Raw genomic sequence first — 21,891 nt, 5'->3', positions numbered from 1 at the left:
AGAGGTCTCTGGGTCTCTCTGTTTCCGTTAGCAGATATTGCTGAGTTTTTCCCCTTTGGGAACTCTTTCAGAACAGAGAGCTTTTCTTGTTTTCTTTCCTAAAGCACTTTTCTCCATTGAAGAGGGAAAGGCTTTGTTACTGGGAGCTAGTCGAAGCATATCTCCACACTACACTGTCTCAGCAAAAGATAAATGGGGGGTGTGTGGGGTGGGGTGGGGGAGTTTTCAGGAGTGCATGTCAGCCTGGAACTGTGGTAAAGGAGAGGCAGGGAGAGTTAGCTCTGAGTGACTGCGACTTGCTCTGAAATGGTGATGCTGTGAGTGACTGTGGATAACAACTCTTCACAGGGGGAATTAGACCACTAGGATAAAGGCAGCCAGGCACTGAAAGGAAGATGTTTTGAAAATCAAGTGTCTCAGAGAAACGTCAAGCCACTAAAGATGGAGAACGAAACAGTAAGTGAAATGAACCAGACACAGCTTCAGCCGCGAGCCGTGGTGACCTTAGAATACCAGGTGGTCACCATCTTACTTGTGCTCGTTATTTGTGGTCTCGGCATCGTGGGCAATATCATGGTGGTCCTGGTGGTAATGAGAACCAAGCATATGAGGACCCCCACGAACTGCTACCTGGTGAGTCTGGCAGTAGCTGATCTCATGGTCCTGGTGGCTGCAGGCCTCCCCAACATAACAGACAGTATCTACGGCTCCTGGGTCTATGGCTATGTCGGCTGCCTCTGCATTACTTATCTCCAGTATTTGGGCATTAACGCATCCTCTTGTTCAATAACCGCCTTTACGATCGAGAGGTACATCGCAATCTGTCACCCGATCAAAGCCCAGTTTATCTGCACATTTTCCAGAGCCAAAAAGATCATCATCTTCGTGTGGGCTTTCACATCCATATACTGTATGCTCTGGTTCTTCTTGCTGGACCTCAACATCAACACCTATAAAGACGCTGTTGTGGTATCCTGTGGCTACAAGGTCTCCAGGAATTACTACTCACCCATTTACCTCATGGACTTCGGGGTCTTTTATGTTGTGCCAATGATCCTGGCCACCGTCCTCTATGGACTCATAGCTAGAATCCTCTTCTTAGATCCCATCCCTCCGGTTCCTAAAGAAAACTCTAAGACATGGAAGAATGACTCAACTTATCAAAACAAGAGCTTGAATTCCAAGACCTCCAATAGATGTTTCAACAGCACCGTGTCTTCAAGGAAGCAGGTAAGCAATCTATACCTCCAAGCCCCCAGAGGAAATGTGGGATGGAGTCAGCCTGTGAGATGGGTTCACTTTGCCCTACTTAAGCTGATGGAGAAACCAAAATACAATCATGCAAATTGTATCACAGCGTAAGCTTCTGCTTTACATGAGAAATTCAGCTCTAGAGCAACTGAAAATCTAAAAATAGATGGGAGGAATTTGATATCACATCAGCATGCATCCCGTTCAGGGGCTATTAAGATATGGGGAAATACAAAGATTTCTAAATGAGGAAATTCAAAAATGCCATCTTTGATATGTTTATGCCTTTCTGGGCAATGCTATCCAAATATTTAGACAATGCTGGGCTTCTATAGGGAGCACTGAATATTTTTTAAGAATTCCATTGCAAACAGAAAAAAAAGCCAAGATAATTTCAGAAGAGATCAGTCAGGACAAGAATGAAACTTTCCTTGTCACTCTGTAGTTGCTCACAGATGAGACCCATGTCTGAGAGAGGTTCCCTGATGGGTTTTGGTGAGTTTCAGTAAGGACCAATACTATCACTCTCTCTTCCCTCTTATCCCTGAATTGCCCTAAATATGAGCCCGGCATGTAGAAGCTGAAGATGCACTTTACTCAGGAAATCTTCTAGTAAAAATTTCAATACTGAGCTCAAATTGATGTAACGAATGATTGGAATTGTCAAAGATCTGTTTTTTCCTGCTAGAAAATCCCTTTCTGCTTTCACATGCAGTTCACATCCATGGGGCTATCCTTGAATCGTTATTTTACTAGTGAATGAAGTGCAACTTTTATTACCATAAATAAGGTTTATAAAACAATACAGGAATGATATGTTTGTATATCTTGTACACAGCTGGAGTTACACAATTGTCCTAAGTTAACATCTTACTTAGGTTTCAGATCTATTTCTCTCTCCTTTGCTGAACAGGATCAACACAGGGCGAGCATTCATAATACTAGCTTTAAAAAAGAATTTAAGCTGAACAATACTGATTCTTTCAAATGGGTTGAATTTTCTCATCTTTTGTCCCATAAGGAATACAAGTCTACCTGTGTGCAGAGATAGAAGCAGGGTGTAGTTATATATATATATATATATATATATCATCCTTGTTATCATTTCCTGAACTCCAGGTTACATGATATCTAGAAAATTATAATTGTATGTATGGGTAAACAGTGAAATAAGGCACCACTAGAGTAGGTGTTTTAGATATGTATTAAATTATTAATGAACTCTAACAAAAATAAATGGAGTTTAACTGTTACTGTGATGGTGGGTGCATATGATAGGTATTATTGAAAATGCTTACATGATAGAAACATATAATCTGATGAATTATTGCCAACTCTTCTATGTCTATTGCTTTATGTCCAGCCATGAGTGCTACTGAGACAAGGTCTCTTCGGCCACCTACTACTCAAAACTTCATTCATGGAAATTCAGAGAGATTTGTTGATCATCTGCCAAGACAAACATTAGCAAACACAATGAGAGAGTCAAGAATGCATACACCTCAATTAGTGACCAAATATCTGCAACAAGGAAGGTCAAGGAGTAAATTCATTCATTAGACTACAATTTATATTCTTGTTATGAATTCTAAAAATCCATTCACCTGATCTAATGTCCTTTCTTTCAATGAACATCCATTCATACTTATCAGTATGAATCATGTGCTTTAAATTGTTCATTATGTTACATGTCCACACTCTTATTTCAAAGCTGTTAGCGACTGGCTGTCTTATACAGGCCAAGTGACAGAAGAAAATCAAACTCTGGCTCCAAACAATCAGGAGGGTAAAGCCCAGGGCTCTAATCAAGCTACATGACCTTGGATACGCAGAGCTCTCTGACCCTTAGTTTCCTCATCTATAAAAGGAAGATAAATAGCAACAACCAGGGTTGGTCAGAAGGTTAAATAAAATGTCTTATGAACGCCACCTACAATAAATGAAGTGGTGATTAACATCTGAATGTTAATCAGCATATACATATACATACATATACATATAGAGAGAATATGTTGATACTTATAAGGGAAGAATTGAAATTTTTGGTTCTGAAAATATATTTTATTATTTAAACCACTATCATTTGTTGGATAGATGTGTATATGTTGTCATTAGTTTTCTAAAGAACTTCTTAATACTTAGCACATTTGAAAGAACATTCAAAGCATTCAGTTTGGCTGCAATATCATCCTTATCAGCATTCAGAAGCCAAGGATGTTAAATGTCCTGCGATTTCAAGACACTTATGCACAATGAAGGTTTCCAGTTACCGATGCCAATAACACTCTCGTTTAGAATATAGAATGCCATATAAATCAATAGAAGTTCATTGAAGTAATATGTTGTCTAATTATAAATGAGATGGGAGCTGAGAAAAAGAAGGGAAGTTGAGGGGCTGTGGTCATGAGAGGAACCCACAGAAGAGGAAGCATTTGAGGAAGCTTTAGAATGACAGGGATAACCCGGAAAGAAAAGTTGAAGAGGGAGATTAGGCCACACAAAAAGGACCAGGCATCTTGGTAGAAAGGAGCACAGTGGCAGAGGGGCAGTGGGAGAGGGGCAAGAAGCGTGCTTCCAGTGGGATTGCTAGGAGATGGGGTGACTCGGTAGAGTGTGATGAGTGATACATTTGATGGGAGAGCGAAGGTGAGATGGAAGTGCATAAAAGTGTGTCTGACAGAGGGGTGGGAAGAGACAGAAAGAGACAGGGAGAGAGACAACCCTAGTTATCAGGCAGAGGAAGAAGTTGGACTTAATTTAGAAATAGCGAGGATTATGAGCAGTGAGCTGAGATCAGCAATGACAATGTGATGCAGGAGTGTTGGGTGATGAGTAAAATGGTATCGTGCACATTTGAAGGGCCGGATACTGTTGGCAAAAAGAGCACTCTGTAGGTTGCTGGTGGTGATTCAGACAGGAAGTGGTAGCATCGTCTAGCTGGGCTATTTAAATTAAGTTGTAAATCAGAGATGCGTTTCAAAGGAGAGAGAGAGGTGAACATTTTGGACACAGAGAAAGCAGAGAGGAACAATTAAACAGGCCCCCCGGGCCTCTGAGTCTGAGCAAGGTCCTAGTAGGAGACCCAGGGTGCTCTAATGAATGACCTGGAGACCTGCAAAGGGGAGCCAGCTCTGCCCGGAATCAATGACTTTTGCTCTCGCTTTTTCCTTTTCTGGAATGGTTCAGTGCTTAGCTTTCCAAAAGGTTCAACCCTCCATCTCCTATATCCCAGGGGCGTTTATTTTAACATTTCCCCTGCCTCTTTTAATTTTTTTCTTTCAGGCAAGCTTAATTTACATTTTAATAAAGAGCTTTCTTACCAAGTTATTAACACCAGATGCAGACAGGAGAAAAAGCTATATTTTAGAAAAGGAATAAAAGTTCATTTACACGTAAAGAGAAAATAAGGGCTGTAGTTTGCCTGTTTGTGTGTTTGTTCATTTAATGTACATCCTTTATGCAGAAAACCAGCCAGAAATTTTCCTCCTGTTACTCAGCACTTCAATTACATTTTAGGAAACTATCTAAAGATTAGATAAATCTAATGAAATAATTATTCAAACTGGGGACTTGGAATGGGATAGACCATGGGGGAAAAAATAATCTGTTCAACTTTTTTTTTCCAAATCATTTTATTTGGGGGCTCTTGCAGTTCTTATCATAATCCATCCATCCATCAACTGTGTTAAGCGCATTTATACATATGTTGCCATCATCATTTTCTGAACATTTTCTTTCTACTTGAGCCCTTGGTATCAGCTCATCCCCCCCACTCACCACTCCCTCACTCATGAGCCATTGATATTTTATAAAAAATTTTTTTTCAGGCTGTGAACTTTACAGAAGTAGACTTTCACATATTTTTCCCTCTCAGAAGCTGGTGGGTTTGAACTGCTGACCTTTTGGTTAACAGTCAAGCGTTTAATCACTGTGTCACCAGGACTTATGACTTATGGATATAACCAAACCCCCCTGCCATCAAGATTGACAAAATCTTTTGCTTTACAACTCGTTGTTTTGATATTGGGAACAGCATATAAATTACCACATTACATGTCAGCTCTCTTTTCACAATACCAAAAGGGGGCCCGCGTTCAGTCAATTCAGATGTTCAGGTTGTGCACATGAAATACCTCTACTCTTGATTGTCTATTTCTCAGGGAGTGATTGGGTCATCTCGTATTTCGGAGACACAGGAAAGCCTGAAAACCAGGGAAAAGTCTACAATGTGGATGAATACATTCAATTCAAAGATTTACTTGAGAAAAGATGCTGCTTTCTGTGGGTTGCAGGGCTTTACAATGTGCTTGATAATGAGGCTAACGCTTTCCTTTCCAGTTGAGTCACTGATGTGTAATCTCTGCTTACAATTTAGCTGGTGGGAGAATTAGGTGATAAGAGTCGAAATAGGAGCTAGGAGAGTTTACCGCAAAGTTTCAGTCATGGGCTTTCCTTGACTCATCAGGGCTTTCAAATCCCAATCAGTCTTTGTTTCCATAAAAATGTTTAAAGCCAGCAACCTTCCTAGAAGAAATGGTAGCCAAAGAAACAAAAGTAGTTTTCTTTAACAAAGTCATGTTTGCCTGTTGTTATTGCTGCTGTTGTTATGAAAATGACAGTGTGTCTTACAGAGAATGAAAACTCATGGAAGAAGAGAAAAGGTGCCCCTTACCCAACCCTCCAAGGAGCCCTGGTGGCGTCATAATTACTTGTTGGGTCACTAACCTCGAGGGCAGCAGTTCAAAACCACCACCAGCTGCTTCGCAGGAGAAAGGCTTTCTACTCCCATCCTGAGTTAGAGTCTCAGAAACCCAGCAATAGTTCCATCCAGTCCTCCTGGCCCACTGGGAGTTGGCATTGCCTTGATGGCAGTGAGTGGAGCCAATGCTCAAAGACCCCCAATTAGTAACATTTTGTTATATTCTCTTTTCTTTGTTTCCACTTGATTACTTTCAACGAAATTTAGTCTCTCTATGTATAGACGTTGTACACCCACACACAAATATATGATTCCATATGCTACTTTCCGTTTACACTAAATGTTGAAACGAATTTTCAAAGAGAAAGCAGAGAGCACAAGTCGACAGGGACTTTAAGTTAGTTTCTCTGAACCTCAGTTTTCTCATCAATAAAATGAAAATAACAATTCCTTCCTGGAAGGACTTGTAAGAATCAAATGAGGCATCTGATAAAATTAATCTTTGTTCTCTTCCAACATGTCTGTTCAGCTACTGTCCTCGATCAATGACTCTCTGGTGCCCACTCCCATCCCCAGGGCTCTCTTCCCTCAGTCTCTCTCTCCCAGTAACACAATGCCTTTGGGGGTCAGAAGAAGCCCTAACCAGAGAAGTGGTAAGCAGTTGGTAACCACTGGGCAACCCAAAAAGTAGGTGGTTTGAATCTACCTGCATTTCTGCAAGAGGAAACCCCAGCCCTCGGCTCCCATCAAGACTACAGCCTGGCGACCCCCACGCGGCTGTTCGACTGCCCTGCAGGCTCTCCAGGGGTCAGAGTCAAATCCGGCCATCTTTCAACCACAGCAAGGGCAACGAGAGCGCTCAGAATAAGAAGTTGCATAACACAGCGTCTCTTCTCTGCTGTCGTCCTCCAGCATCTGTTTCCTGTGCTATTTACTTTAAAAACAACGTCTTTTTTTTTCTTTTTAAAAACAACGTCTTAACGAAGGCTCCTCATCACGAACTTCTAGGACAGAGTAGAAGGGACCCTGTGGGTTTCTGAGACTGATTGTTTTACGAGAGTAGAAAACTCCCTGGTCTTTCTCCAGCGGGGCTCTCTGGCTGAGGTTTCGAACTGCTGACCTAGCAGACCACAGCCTGAGAGTAACCGCTGCGCCACCAGGGCTTCTCCCGGATCTCTGTGGGTCGGAATGGACTCCAGGGCCTGGAGTTTGGATTTTGAAACACGGCTACCCTCGAGGGCACACATGAACGAAGGGCTGACGGTGGACTGTCCGGAAGCACGGTTGGCAGTCCGAAACAGAAGCCTCTTGGATTGTATCGCTGGTAACTGCCAGCTCCAGCAGCAGCTGAGAGAGCACTTGCCTAAGGTCACACTGACTCCCGGCAGCTGAATCCATGATTGAACTTACAAAACAAGTGCATGGAGTTGAGGTCTTCACCGTGAGGCCTAAATCTGAGGTTTCTCCACTTTACTGGGCTGGTTGTCACAGTGTCTTGGCAGGTCCACCTTCCATTGTGAAGGGTTGATTGTTTGGGCATTCTGATTATCTGGCTTGAACTAGATTCTTAGTAGTTTAAAAGAGTTCCAGATTGGATTTAAAACATGTCACTTACCACACAGGTCGTGAAGTATTTCTGTCATGTTATTTTTATTATTAAAATATGGCCTTTTAGTCTTTGATTTGTATCCTGCAAAAGGAACGTTTTTGAGCATGTCCCATGAGTTGACTGAGTGCAAATCCCCTGCAGCTCCCTGCTTGGTGTCTTTTAGCTTAAATAAAAATGCATTGCTTATTCCCAATTTCACAGCTGCAGCTTTGAACCATAACTTCACCAGTAAGGAGTAATGATGTATCCAGTATTTGATTACTGCTACAGATTTCTCAGTCTAGCCACACACACATATGATACTTAAAAATTAGCTAAACTGGAAAAACTCCTTGATTCTAAAATTGATTGTGCTGTGCTGATGGTTGTAGAACACTTCTTAAGATAACTGAATGATTACTATGCATGACACATGGAATACATGCCAATAAAACTATTTTTTCTAAAGCACAAAGATGAGAATGTAAGGAGGCAAGGAAACTTAATTAACAGACATAGAGCAACAGAACAGAAATAATCAAAAATTTGATAAATTACGGGGGAGGGGGAAAAAAGAAATATTACTTGATACTTTTTATATACCTTAGGCTGCCTCTCATGAGTTCTTCAAACTGAAAACAGATACCCCAAGTAACAGATAAATGAAGGTGGGGCCATAACTTCATTTCTTTCTGTTTATGAATTAAAGGAAGGATAAAAACTATAAAGTTAAACTGGATTATGAATAACAAATTTTTTTCTAATATCTTCCACAATTAAAGTGCTTAGCATCGCTCAGATGTGGAGACTACCTGTATCAGGAGAATATCTTCACCTTCAAGAAGCTCAGTGGTGGGCATGTTCACAGATAACCCCGAACAGCATGTTATGTTTTACGATCGAGGCTGTAGCAGCGGGGAAGAAAGAGAGACTGAAGCCTTATGAGGGAGGATGGAGGAAGACCCTTTGGGATCCATGAGGTTTGAGTTGGGACTCTAGTCATGGGCAGAGCATCTAAAAGTAGCAAAAAGGAGACAGAGAAAAGGAAAATGGAGGATATTTTAGAGGAACAGTGAAGTAGAGCAGAGGTAACCAGACATGTACTGGGAATGGACTGGTCTAGGATTGTTAGAGTGCAAGTAAGGACATTGTACAGTGAGTGGTCTTTCAACCAAATTGTAGTTTTACTACTCTGATTTCTAGGGGTTCGTAGTCCTGTCTTCTGCCCCCCTCCTACTCTTAGTCATAATTCATCCACTGCTAACAAGTCAATGCTGACTCATAGCAACCCTCTAGGACAGGGTAGAACTGCCCCTTGTGAGTTTCTGAGACTAACTCTAACGGGAGTAGACAGCCCATCTTTCTAACATGGAGTGACTGCTAGTTTCAAACCACTGACCTTATGGTTAGCAGCCCAATGCATAACCACCACACCACCAGGGCTCCTCTACTCTCATCCACACATCTGGTTAAAACTACTACCTATAGCCCGTTGCATCTCCAGTATGCAGCTCGAGCAAAGATTTCTCTTGACTCATACATGCCTTTTGGACCTCGTGTAAATTTTACCTGTCCAGAGATGAAAGCATTCTCTCCCCTCCAACCTCTCTATCTCCTTATTTATTTCCTAGCTTAGAATCCTAGGCTAGATATCCACAATCCTTCTAAATATCTTTTTCGCTTAAGTCTTCAAATCTAAGCACTAGTCAAGTCCCAGTGATCGGAGCTCCTCACTTGCAGATCCGACCTATTTCTTCTCTCATGCTTCCACTGGCCGGTACCAGCTCTTCCCGCTTGCTTGATTGCAGCAGGCATTCCACTGCCATCCAAATCATTCTGAACAGCGCTAAGGGACCTCTGTGATCAAAATGATTTGATCGTTTGCCAAGGCCTAGCGTGTAAACTCCTTAGCATCACAAATGAGGTCATATCTGCTTCCTACCTTTTCAGTGTCATCTCTTGTGGCTTTTTCAACTCACACGTCATACTCTGACAATATTGACATATCTGTTGTTCTCGAAGCAAGCTATGTTCTCTCATGTGGAACACCCTTCAGACAAACTCCCAATTATCTTTCAAGTCTCAGATCTAACGTGCCTCCACCCAGTGCCATGCCCTGAATTATTCAGGTCAACTTCTATAGGGGACTGCCTAGTTATTGACTCTATATGTTAGATGTTCTGCCTCTGTCTCTGTAGTGCTTTGTATATGTGCTTCTGGATTAGTCATCCTGCTGGAGCTTATTTGCGAGCTTGTGTTCTCACACTAACGTGCTTAAGAGTGAGGCTGAATAAAGAAGGTTGGATCGATGCACCCGAATTATGGTGCTAGGGATTACCATTGAAATAACCATAACATGCCAAAGGAACAAACAGATCTGTCATAGAAGAAGTACAACTAGAAAGCTCCTTAGACTGGAAAATGGCAAGATTTTATCTCATGCACTTCAGACATATTATCATGTTATCAGGAGAGACTGGTCACTGGAAAAAGACACTGTGTTTGGTAAAATAGAAGGGCATGATGAAGAAGAGACCCCTGATGAAATGGATTGACACAGTGGTTACAACAATGGGCTTAAGCATGCTGGTACTTGTAAGGATGGTATAGGACCAGGCAGTGTTTTGTTCCGTTGTATGTAGAGTCACACATGGGTCAGAACCAAATTGAATAGCACGTAGGACAGGAGTCTTTGTGGCACAGTTGGTTACAAGTTGGACTGCGAACAGCCAAGTCAGCAGTTCAAACCAGCTCAACAGGAGAAGGATGGAGCTTTCTATTCCTGGAAAGATTTAGACTTAGAAAGTCACAGGGGTGGTTCTACTCTATTCCTATAGGGGTCACTATGAGTCAGAATTGGCTTGATGACAGTGAGTTTGGGTTTTTTTCCCGTGTTTTCAGTTTAACAAAGCAACAACAACAACAAAATGTAGGTGAGAAAGACTTAGCAACTAACTTACCAGATAAGAAGAGTTTTCTAACGGGATCCTCAAATTCATAGCTAGGATAAGTGTTCAGGTGATGGTGGTATTAAAAATGAGAAGGAATTCAAAGAAAGGAGGGTCTTACCTATATGTATTGTTTTTCTATGCAGTTAGGCATATCAAGCTCGTTCACTCCTTGAGGCTTTCTTTGCTCATGCAATTCCTTCCGACATGCAATTGCCTTCCCTCCTCTCGACACTTCCTCTTCTTGGCACTTCCAAATCTTTCCACCATAATCTGCCATGTAGCTCAGGCTCTGGTTAGATCAAGGACCATAGTACTGAATTTATACTTGAAGGCCGGAGCTCTTGAGTCATAAAGCTTTAAATTCAAATCCAATTTATATCTTTTTTAGCTTGGTCACTTTAGATACATTATTCTTATGCTACTTTTCATCTTTGTAACTTTGGATATATTAATTTTTTTGCTTCTTGGTACTTCATCTGTGTATATATAAAATGGGATTCTAATACTATCCAATCCTAGGGTTTCTGTGAGAAAGTGCTTGGTATACGGATAATTTTTACCCATTGCCTCATTTCTAGCTTCACATTTTGTATTGTAGGATAGGCTAATATCCTTGTTTCACTGAACTGTTTAAACGGCTTTTTAATAAAATCTTAATTCTTAATTACCCTCTTCCTATTTATCCCCTAGAATACTACCAAAATAATCTTCTCCAAAATGAAAATTTGATAATCTCCTTGGTCTACCTTATAAGCTTCCGTTTCCCCTTCCTACAGGTTTCAGTCTGTAAGGTCTAACTGGCCACACACTGTCATCATCCTTCCAACCCTTTGTGTATACTTCCCTAAGCCTAAGCACTCTTCTTACCTGGGACTTCCAATGTCCCATCCACCCTCCCACAGCTCACCCCTCAGAGCAAGCTTGCCTGACCTCCACTGTCTGGGGTTGATGTTTCCTCCTCCCTCGTTATCATTTTCTTTTTCATCTATCCAACATCCCATTGCTGTAATATTTCTTTCAAATGTCTGCTAGCCCTGCTAGATTATATATTGCACAATGGCAGGAGCATTGTTCTATTCATTCTTTTGTCCCCGTTCTTATGTGATGCTAGGGGCATATTAATGAATTTTAAACTAATACATGCTTAATATAAAGATAAAACAGAAAAGTCAAATATGATTTTTTTAGGAGCCTCAAAATGGTAAAGTTGTTGAAAGATGTGCTGAGAGGGAGATGTTTTAGATATGTTCCATTTAAAACCAAGCTGTTTAATTGGTACAGACTTTCCATTTGGGGTGATGAAAACAATTCTGGGATGAGATAAAGACAACGGTCACACAACATGGGGCAGGGATGAAATGGCCCTGAATTATTCTGGAAAAGGATCATACTAGTAAGTTTTATGTACTGTGAGTATTACCACCATTATAGAAATGAAAAACAAGAAGCTGTATTTAGGAACTGGAAGCATATTCCGTTAAAAGTGAATAGTCAGGATCAGACATGTAGGTTTGGGAATCATTAGCGTCTTAGAAGAAGAGGTATGCCTAGCACTGACCTTCAGAGGCTTACAAGGGATGTGATTATAAACCTTAAAAATATAAATTACAAGGCTCATTTCTTGGAAGCATGGACCGAGGATCCATTTTAGGAAAACAAAGAAGGAAAAATGAGCTGAAGAGAGAATAATGAGTTACAATTAAAATAATAATAATCAGTGGATTTATTTAAAGCTAAGAAGTCATGGTCTCACCATGAGAGTCACCCACAGCTCTTTGATGCTGCTTAGGAAGCAGATGAGAACGAAAATAAGTGCAAAATTACAAATGAAATTAACTCTGGACATTAAAAAATAAAAGTATACAAAAAAAGTGGGGGGGGCAAAGTATGAGTACCTATGTATGCAAAATGGGATAAATAGTGTCCAATACCCAATAGGCATACTTAGCTGAAATGAAAATACTGGAGCCTTTTCTAAACACTGGTGACTTTGAGCTAAACCCCTTGGATAGATTGGCCTGGAGATAATTGTTGTATAGCAGCTGCAAGCAAGTAAAATATCCTAGGGCTCTCCATTCTGCGCCCTGTTGTTTGAGTTTTATGGGGATTTACGGCTCTGGGAGAGGTCAGCATATTTTCTGCAGGCAGCAGCTCTTCCTGTAGCAAATCAGGAAGTGACTCGGTGAGAGGTGGCAACACTGAGGAGGGAGAGGGCGAAGGCAGCGCACCCAATGGCTTTTCAAGATGATTTGTAAAGTCACGGGCTCCCGCCTCTGCCAATGTGCAGGACAACACCCTGCCCTGTTCTCTCTGGAAGGAACCTCATTTTGTGGCGGATGCTTCCGGTCAAACATTTGTCTTACAGAAGAATTGGATGATGGTTGTAATTGGGGGCGAGGCGGAGGTGGGGCTGGAGGATAGCCGCAAGCATGTATATATCTTCGCCATCAGTAAAAACAGAATAGGCTCAGATTCAGGGTGAATTTATGAGGGAAATGTTTCATTGGGGGAACATAAAATGCTAGGGTGTCCCTCTAGAAATTTCTCTCTTAAGTCAATCAGACATCTTTTTGAAAAAGTTAAGAGTAATCAGTCAATCGTTTATGTGAATCAATTGTAGTGTACAGCGAGGCTCTATCCTGGACTTAAGGATAGTCTAGATAAAGAACTATAATTCCTTCCACTGAATTAGTACAGAAAGTGAGAAAAGAGTGATATTGAGGAACAGATTATATAAGAGGGATTCCAAACGTTTATGGAAATGTTTCATTATTATGTGTGATTTTATTATTTTAAAATGATTTATCAATTTTTACTTATCAGTACTTTTTGTTCATGAACTTTTTGAAGCCTCCTGGTAGATGCAGGGGTCTATGAGTTGGCATCAACTCAATGGTAGTGAGTTGGTTTTCTGGTTTGGGGCACATGTTTAAGATAGATTTGTATCAACCCACCCACACTTTTATTGAAAACCTGTACAACATTCATGTGTTAGACTCTAGAAAACAAAATGAACAAGATAGTGTCCCTAGTGAAAGAACTTTAGTCTTTCAGGGAACACGGATATGCCACTGGTAATTACGGTTATAAAGGAATGTGTTATCAGAGCAAAAACCCACAGATCCGCATGCTTTTTAGTCCCTGACCTGGGTGACCTGGGGAGAAGTGAGTAACAGAAAGACTTTCTGGAAAAGATGTTTCCTAAATTAAGCCTTGAACTTTATAGGGGGAAAGGGAAGTCGAATTGGTTCAGGCAGTGAAGGTCAGAAGTTCAGAATAACAAGATTTGTCCAGGGAAAGTGAGCAGATGATTAGAATGAACTCAAGCTAATGACCATCGAGCGGAAAGCCTCATCTTTTTCCCGTGGAGCAGCTGGCTGATTTGAACCACTGGTCTTGTAGTTTGCAGTCCCTCATTTAAGCCACTAAACCACTAGTACTCCCATGATGATTATCATAACAGGCAACAAAGTTATGAACCTTTCGAGGTTCGATGTAACCCAAACATAAAGTCTTCATTTAGTTTGTAGAGGGATTAGGACATTTTTTCCCCAAAAGATTTATTGGCATAAAATTCACATATCATACAAATCAATGGTTCAGACCTAGCAAGGATAGTTGAGCAATCATCACCACAATTAGTTTTTGAACATTTTCTTCATTCTTGTACTCATCATTATTAGTTCCCCAACCCCTCCCCATCTTCCCCCCAAAAAAAACTTTCCTGCCATACCCACAAGGAAGCATTAATCCAGGCACCATCACTGTCTTGGATTTCATATACAGAAAACCATGAAAACAAAAATAGTAACAGCAATAACAAAGTAAAACAGATAAAAACCTCAATGGAAAGAAAGCAGAAAATATTAAAAACCAGAACAAGTTTAAATACCATCTAACTACATCTGCAACAATCCATGTCCAATGCAGGCCGCACGATAGCGAAGCGATTCTCATCCTTGGGGAGAGCGGATTTACAAAGGACTTAATCCACATGCATTGCTCCTTCTTTAGATGAAACCACCGTAAGCCAAAAGGGAGATCAAATGATATGATATTACACTTCACGCATCTGCCATAATTGACTTGACAGTGCGCTCTGAAAGATCACAGGGCAATTCACATCCCTCAGCTGTGATCAGAGAAGATTCACCAGAAGCGTAAGCCGGGTGGACACTATTGTAAAGCGTACTGATTTGATAAGTCATTGGACGATACAAGGAGAGAAGTAATCAAAGGTAGGTTTGAGGATGGTTACTCGGTCTACAATTGTGTAGGCCAAGAGTTGGACCAAGGCCAGGACTCAAGATGCTACAACAAAATGGGCAAAATAATCTGCAAGGTCTGTACAAGCTTGGTGCTAAAACACAGCAGTGGGGACTGATTCGTACATGTCGTGTAGAAGCCATACTTCAAGTGACTCGTTGGGCAGCAAGCAAAGAGAGGAATCCAAATGACTCACTTGAACCATTATTGAGAATGTGGTTGGACAGTTGAAAGCCTGCAATCTGAAATATGACATCATACAACGAGATTCAGAATTGGTTACGATGTGACTTAGCAAGTTAATTTATAATTTCGAGTCTCCGTTTAAGTATCTGTAAAAGTAATGATACTAACAGTACCTATTTCACAAGGTAGTTATTAGTATTTGATGCCAAAAATTCATATAAAATACTTCCCATCATGCCTAAAAACAGGAAATAATAGATATTAGCTGTTATTATTAATGTTGATATTAATGTCACACCCTAGTGGCACAACAATTAAGACCTCATCTTCTAACTAAAAGGTTGGTGGCTCAAACCCACTCAATGGCTCTGCAGGAAAACTACCTGAGATTCTGCTCCCATAAAGATTTTAGCCTAGAAAACCATGAGACAGTTCTACACTGTCACACGGGATGGCTGTGAGTCAAAATGAGGTCAACGGCACCTAGCCACCGCGGCGCTGTTGGTCTTCACTCGGTAGTGTCGTTCACCTACGTGAGGACTGAGTGCAAGGTCCGATTCCAGCGGCTTGAGGGTGTTAAAGAGGCTGCGAGATACGGTGTTGGACTACGAACTGAAGGGCGGCAGCTCAGCCCTACCAAGTGCACCACAGAAGATGAGACTCTCTGCTCCATAAAGAATTACAGTCTCGGGCTTGAGGGTTTGGTTTTGTTTCCTGAGGCTGGTTAGTTCGGTTCTGCTCATGTTGTTTGGGAATGTCTATAAAATAGAAGCACATGGTTAGATATAAAGACGATGGATGGTTGAAAACACTAGAGAAGGGGATCACGGGAAAGAATTTCGTTAGAATTCTGAAAGAAACCTAGTGTCGCTAGTAGTTGTAGAAGATGAAGACCCTAGAAAATAAAGAGAGCAGGAAAGGAGAGGTTCAAACGCAGAGAAGAAGCTCCCTGCCATCGAGAGGATTATATATAACTCGTCGTGATTCCATGTGACAGAGTGGAAGTGTCCCTGTGCGTTCCCGACTGTAAATCTTTACAGGAGTTGAAAGCCTTAGTCGGCAGTTAGAAGCCCCATCCACAGCCCCCGACACCACCAGAAAGTAGAGTTGTAGATACGGAAAGAGTAGAGTCTCTAAAGAGGTCAGTAGAGATAAAAACACAAACTGCAGGGGCGCCCAAAAAAGAGTGCCTTAGTAACTTTTGAGAATATTGATTCTATAACATTTATGAAAACAAACTAGATTTCCTGGGATAATGAATGAATGGATAGGAAAACAGGAAAACTAAATGAGACAATGAAAGCAGAAGACGTTCTTAACAAGCTTGATGATGAGATAGAACAGTAGCAAGAAAGCAAGATAGGTTTGTCTTATTGCGCTTATTGCTATAGAATAAATGTGAGAGTGTTTACAAATGACGGGCTGGGAGGACTTATTGGTGGCTTCAATCAAGACTCATGGACAGACGGAGGTCCCTGAGGCAGCCAGAAGGGGATACAATAGGAAATGTCAGCAAAGTTATTAGCACCCTTTCTGTCTCTGTCAGCATCCAATTCATCATCTTCCACCACATAAAAGTGTTCAATATATGTTTGTCAAATAAATGAAATAATGAGTGAATAAAAGGAGAAATGAAAGATAAAAGAGGAAGAGTAGACCCGGCATGGTTGCAGGTACTTTGTAGGTTATGTGGGAGGAGATGCCGGGTTCTTATTAGCTGACCACTGTTTTCTCAATGAAGTAGGTGAAAAATGATTGATACTGCAGAGGGCTCTAGCAGGAGCAGGGGCATAGACAGCAGGGACGGGGGCATGGCAGTTTCTCGTGGAGAGGGGAGAGGGAGATGACAGGCAGAGAGTGAATAGCATCAAGTCCCATGATGGCAAATCATAGATAATTTTAATTTTGGAGTGGGATCTTCACACTTTGGAGAGTCCGTCCTTAGATTAATTCCAAATAAAATATCTTACTCAACCTATTGAAGAGACTCTACTCCTGAAGCTCTTTTGGGGCAGACTCATTTTCAGATGAGACATGTCCATTGACCCAAACCTAGCAGGCATTGATTGCCCTTGAAGTTGAAAGTGAAGACATCATCAACCAGTGCAATGTCACATTTAGCACTTAGTTTCCCTTTCCCGGGCAAAGATCCAAGATAAAGCGCTAAACCAAACTCAAAAAACTAAACTACTGCCATCAAGGTCTATACCAACTCGTATCAACCCCATAGAACAGGGGAGAGCTGCTTCTGTGGGATTCCCAGACTGTAATACTTTTCAGGTGTAGAAAACCACATCTTTCTCCCAAGGAGTGGCTAGTAGATTTTGAACTGCTGACCTTGAGGATACCAGCCCAATCCATAACCACTACGCCACTAGGGCTCCTTACAGGGCCAAAGATCTATGATAAAGGGCCAGACTGAATTTGATAACTTGCCACGGGGCAGGAATTCTTCAAACTCACTGCTACAGAGTCAATTCTGGCTCATAGCAACCCAAATTCTGACCCATGGAGACTCTGTGTGGCAGGGTAGGACTGCCTGTGGATGTTTCCAAGATTATAACTCTATCAGGGAATGGCTGATTGTTTTGAACCGCTGACGTTGGGGCTAATAGCACCTACACCACCAGGGCTAAGTATTTCAGTCACCCCCCTTATTCAGAAAGACTGAGAGGGTCCGCTCGTGGGCAGTCACTCCTGCGTTGCAACCCTGAGGCAGGTTCCTTTAGCCACATCTTCAGCAATGTGTCCTGGGGTCTGAGTCCATTTTTGTTCCCCTCAAATGACTTGGCTCACTGTGCTTTCTCTCTGAAGGATATTTTTAAAGGAAACAAAGGCAGGAGCCATCGGCCCTGTGACAAAAGTGACCCTTCACTTTGCACAGTTCTTCATGTTGCTACTGACTTTACCTCCAGGGCAGAGCCCCTCACGAGGTACAAACACTTGAGTGAGATCAACACAGGTAAGGGTTCTTGGCCCTACTCATTCAAAAGCAAGCGTATTGAGTTTTGTGCCTCATTGTGAATCTTGAGAATACGAATGCCAGCAGGCAGGGCGGCTGCACATAATAACAGTTTATCAGCACACCACTCTTAACACCACATAATGCAGGGTGTTTGTTTATTCCTGAGGGGTGCTCTCTCAACTCAAGGAGTCTGTGCCAGCCACTCAAAAGCCAATGCAGACCCAAAATTCAGACAGGTGGAAAACCATTTTTGACCATGACTTGTAAGCTAATTACTAACAACCTCTGCTGCAGTGCCTCCCTGCCTCCTCCCACTTCCTCAGGATAATTAATCAAGCGACGTTTACTATCACCATCTTAAACATGTTTCGAAATAGGCAGACACCAGGGCACAGAAAGACAAAACTCTCTTGAATTTTGGTGTTTGAATCGTGAAGGCTAAGGTGCCAGAAGAAAGCACATGCCTTCTGTGTGGTCTGTGAGCTGAGGAGTTCTGGTGGGTTATATATGGGGCAGCAACCTCACGGTCCTCAGTTCTAAACCATCAGCCAATCCGCAGGAGAAAGGTGAGGCTTCAGCCTTGGAGCGCAAAGGGACAGTTCTACTCTGCCCCAGGGGAGGGATCACTCTGAGTCCGAATTGACAGGATGGCAGTGAGTTCGCTTGTTCAGTTAGCCTGTGTAAACAACACTTATGCACTCAGCTGCTAACCATTCAAACTCACGGGAGAAAAGACCTGGCAAACTGTTTCCATAAATATTCCAGCCTCTGGGGGAATTGTCTTTCATTGGGATGACTCTGAATAGGAATGTACTCAGTGGCACATGATCTGCAAACCCACACCATCGAGTCATTACTGATCCATAAGGAACCCATGTGGTGTTCCGAGGCTTTAATCTTTATAGGAGCAGATGGCAGGTTGTTAGGGATCATTGAGTGGGTTCCAACCCATAGGGACCTTATGCTCAACAGAACAAAACACTCGCCTGTCCTATTCATCCTCACAGTCGTTCTTATGCTTGAGCCCACTGTTGCAGCCATCTTCTAGAAAGTCTTGCTCTCGCTCCCTGCCCTCCTGTTGACCAAGCATGATGTCCTTCTCCAGAGACTGGTCTCTCCTGACAATATGTCCCAGGTATGTGAGAAAAGTCTCACCATCCTTGCCTCTCAGGAGCATTCTGTCCTTACTTCTTCCAAGACAGATTTATTTATCCATCTATGGTGCTTTCAATATTCTTTGCCATCACCGCAATGCAAATGCATCCATTATTCTTTGGTCTTCCTTATTCAATGTCCAACTTTCACATGCAAATGAGGTAAGCACAAATACAATGATTTGGGCAGATGCTGCCTAGTCCTTAAAGTAGCATCCTTGCTTTTCATTCCTACAGATAACTTCATCTTTTTCCTGGTGACTTTAAATGCCAGATAGTCTCGTCTTTTTTCTGGGGTTGGACTTAGTTGAGGTTAGACATTTAACCTACAGTGCCATAAGGACATTTAGCAGCAGTCAAGAGACAAAACTTCTGGGTATGACAGAATGAATGATCTTTTCAATTGGTCATTAAACCACTGGTTTAATGGTCATTAAGATACTCTTAGGAGCATTTAAGGAAGCTATTCTATTTATTTCCCAAATCGACAACTTATTGTTAGCACACTGTCAAATAACACTGCTGTCTTCCAAAATGTTACAGAGGAAAGCTATTAGGCTCAAAAGTCTATTTATTCATTAAGTTCACCTTGCTATATCTGCCACACTGAAGTCTCACAACCCCAAGAAGTAAGGAAAGAGAGGCGAAGTGCTTAGTAACACCTAAGAATATAAAGAATTTGTTGAAAAACACAGATAACATCAAAAAGGTAACTTAAAACCTAATGGTTAGCAAGAATAAAACTCACAAAGGCACTTTTCCCTAAAGGGAAATATAAATGGCTGCATTCAGAAATAAGGCATCTTAGTAAATGGTGATAAAGTCATGCTAAGAGAAATACTATGCACAAAAACCTTTGTAATGAGTAGCAATGTTTTCCTTTTCTAGCTAGCCAATGTGTGCATGTAGATATTAGACAGACTGCTGTCAGGTGCCCTGCAGTCGGTTCCAAGTCATAGCCACCTACGTACCACAAGGAAGCACTGTCCCATCCTGCAGCATCCTCACAATGTTGCAATGGTCGAGCCCATTGTTGTAGCCATGTTGTCCACCTCATTCAGGCTCTTCCTCCTTTTTGCCGTCCTTCTACTTTACCCTTCCCTCTCCAAGGACTGGTCTCTCTTGACACCAGGTCCAAAGTTTTTGAGATAAAGTCTCCCTATGCACACTTACAGAGAACATTCTGGTTTTACTTCTTCAAGACAGACCTCTGTGCTTTTGGTGGTCCATGGTCTATATAGATACGTATATACAGACATCGGCTATGTTGACAGTCATCCTAAGGAGTTAGACATACTGGCTCTTCATAATGTGTTGTCATCAACTTCAGTTCATCCCTAAGACCCTGAGGAACAGGACAGCTCCTTTCAGCAGCAGAGACATACCCCACTGCCCTCTCACTGCAGACTAGAAGCAGTGGGTTTATTCTACACATAAAAATACTGTCTGTCATGTTCATCTCCCAGACTCGTAGCTGTTGAATCAAAAACAAACCCAAATCCATTGCCAACGAGTCAATTTCAACTCAGCAACCTAACACCGGTTTCTGAGACTATGACTCCTGACGGAAGTAGATAGCCTCATCTTTCTCCCAGAAAGCAATTGGTTGGCCTGATGAACCGACCGACCTTTGGGTTAGTAGACCAAAGCTTACCTGCCAGCTCCTCCATAGATCGGAGTTCCAAAAATTTCACCAAGTGATTCTTACAACCCTCCTCAGAACCTTTCCCTCCCAGCTCAGGAATCACCGTTTGAATATTCCACTGGATTCTTCTGTTAATATCATGCAAAAAGAATTTCTAAGAATATTTCAAGATATCCGTTGTAAACAAAATCTTTGTGTTTGAAGACTCACATTAGAAAGCAGTTCGGTTCAAAGTACATTACATTGGAAGACCACGAGAAAGAAGACAAGCCCGGTGGTGGTAAGAGAGAGTACTGCTATTTCCCCGACGAGTGTCTTTGGTACACATTCTTGGGGTCTGCCCGGCATTCCAGATCATTATGCATGTACATGAGGTCTCTGTGTGTCAGCTCAATTCAGTGGCAACTGCCACCAGTGACAAGGGTGACTATCTTCTGGAAGAGTAGCTGCCAGGACTTTTAAAAGTGAAGCTAATGCACGACTTTCTAAGGTATTGGTAGAATAATAAGGCTAACCACGATGCTGTTTATAAGAGAGATCTCATTTTAAATCAAAATGCTAGCCCACAATTTGAGGGTCAACATTATCTGACCCACATTTCCCATAGGTTCGGTTCCTTTTTCATCATTCAATGAAGAATTTGAAAAAAAGTGTGTATAAATCACAGTAGTTTGAAATATCTTTTATGCCATTGGGTATCTTTTTAATGCTCAATTGTTCCAGGAATAGCAAACTACAGCCGTGGGCCAAGTTCAGCCCCTCCTGATTTTATTTTTAATAAAATGTTGTTGGAAGACAGCCATGCCCATCCATTTACATTCTATGGCCAACTTCACACTCCAGGGCCGAGTTGAATAGCTGTGACAGCAACTGCATGGCCTACAACTAAATATGCATTTCTTAGTCCTATGGGGAGAGGTTTGCTGACCCCTAAATTATTCCTGTCACAGGTTTATTTGTGAAAATTCCAGGAAGCTTCAAGAAGTTCATGGGAAAATGAAATTACATGATAACAGATTTTTCCTCCAACATTCTGAACCCTCTTTGTATTATATATTTGACACAGGTACTGAAACATAACATGCACTCAAGAGATAAATGATAAATAACTAGTTACTGAATAAGCCTGGATTGTACAAAATGACCAACAAGAAAATTCAAATGTTTCCCCACTCCTTGCTCAGAT

The 21,891-nt window shown here is 41.7% G+C and overlaps 1 protein-coding gene across 1 annotated transcript in view; it reads left to right on the top strand.

Moving 5' to 3' along the window:
* The first annotated feature begins 293 nt into the window (after positions 1-293).
* TRHR (thyrotropin releasing hormone receptor) overlaps positions 294-21,891 on the top strand; it is a 38,480-nt gene continuing 16,882 nt past the window's right edge. The window contains exon 1 of the mRNA XM_004697431.3: positions 294-1,230. Coding sequence (XP_004697488.1) covers positions 442-1,230 — 789 coding nt within the window. The 5' untranslated portion in view covers positions 294-441. The remainder of the gene's footprint in view (positions 1,231-21,891) is intronic.

The sequence above is a fragment of the Echinops telfairi genome, unplaced genomic scaffold (genome assembly GCF_000313985.2).
Source record: "Echinops telfairi isolate 266 unplaced genomic scaffold, ASM31398v2 ScPeMD7_1;HRSCAF=3_0, whole genome shotgun sequence".
Lineage (NCBI taxonomy): Eukaryota > Metazoa > Chordata > Mammalia > Afrosoricida > Tenrecidae > Echinops > Echinops telfairi.
Note: the sequence above shows the minus strand (reverse complement) of the source record. Positions and strands in the feature narration are given on the sequence as shown.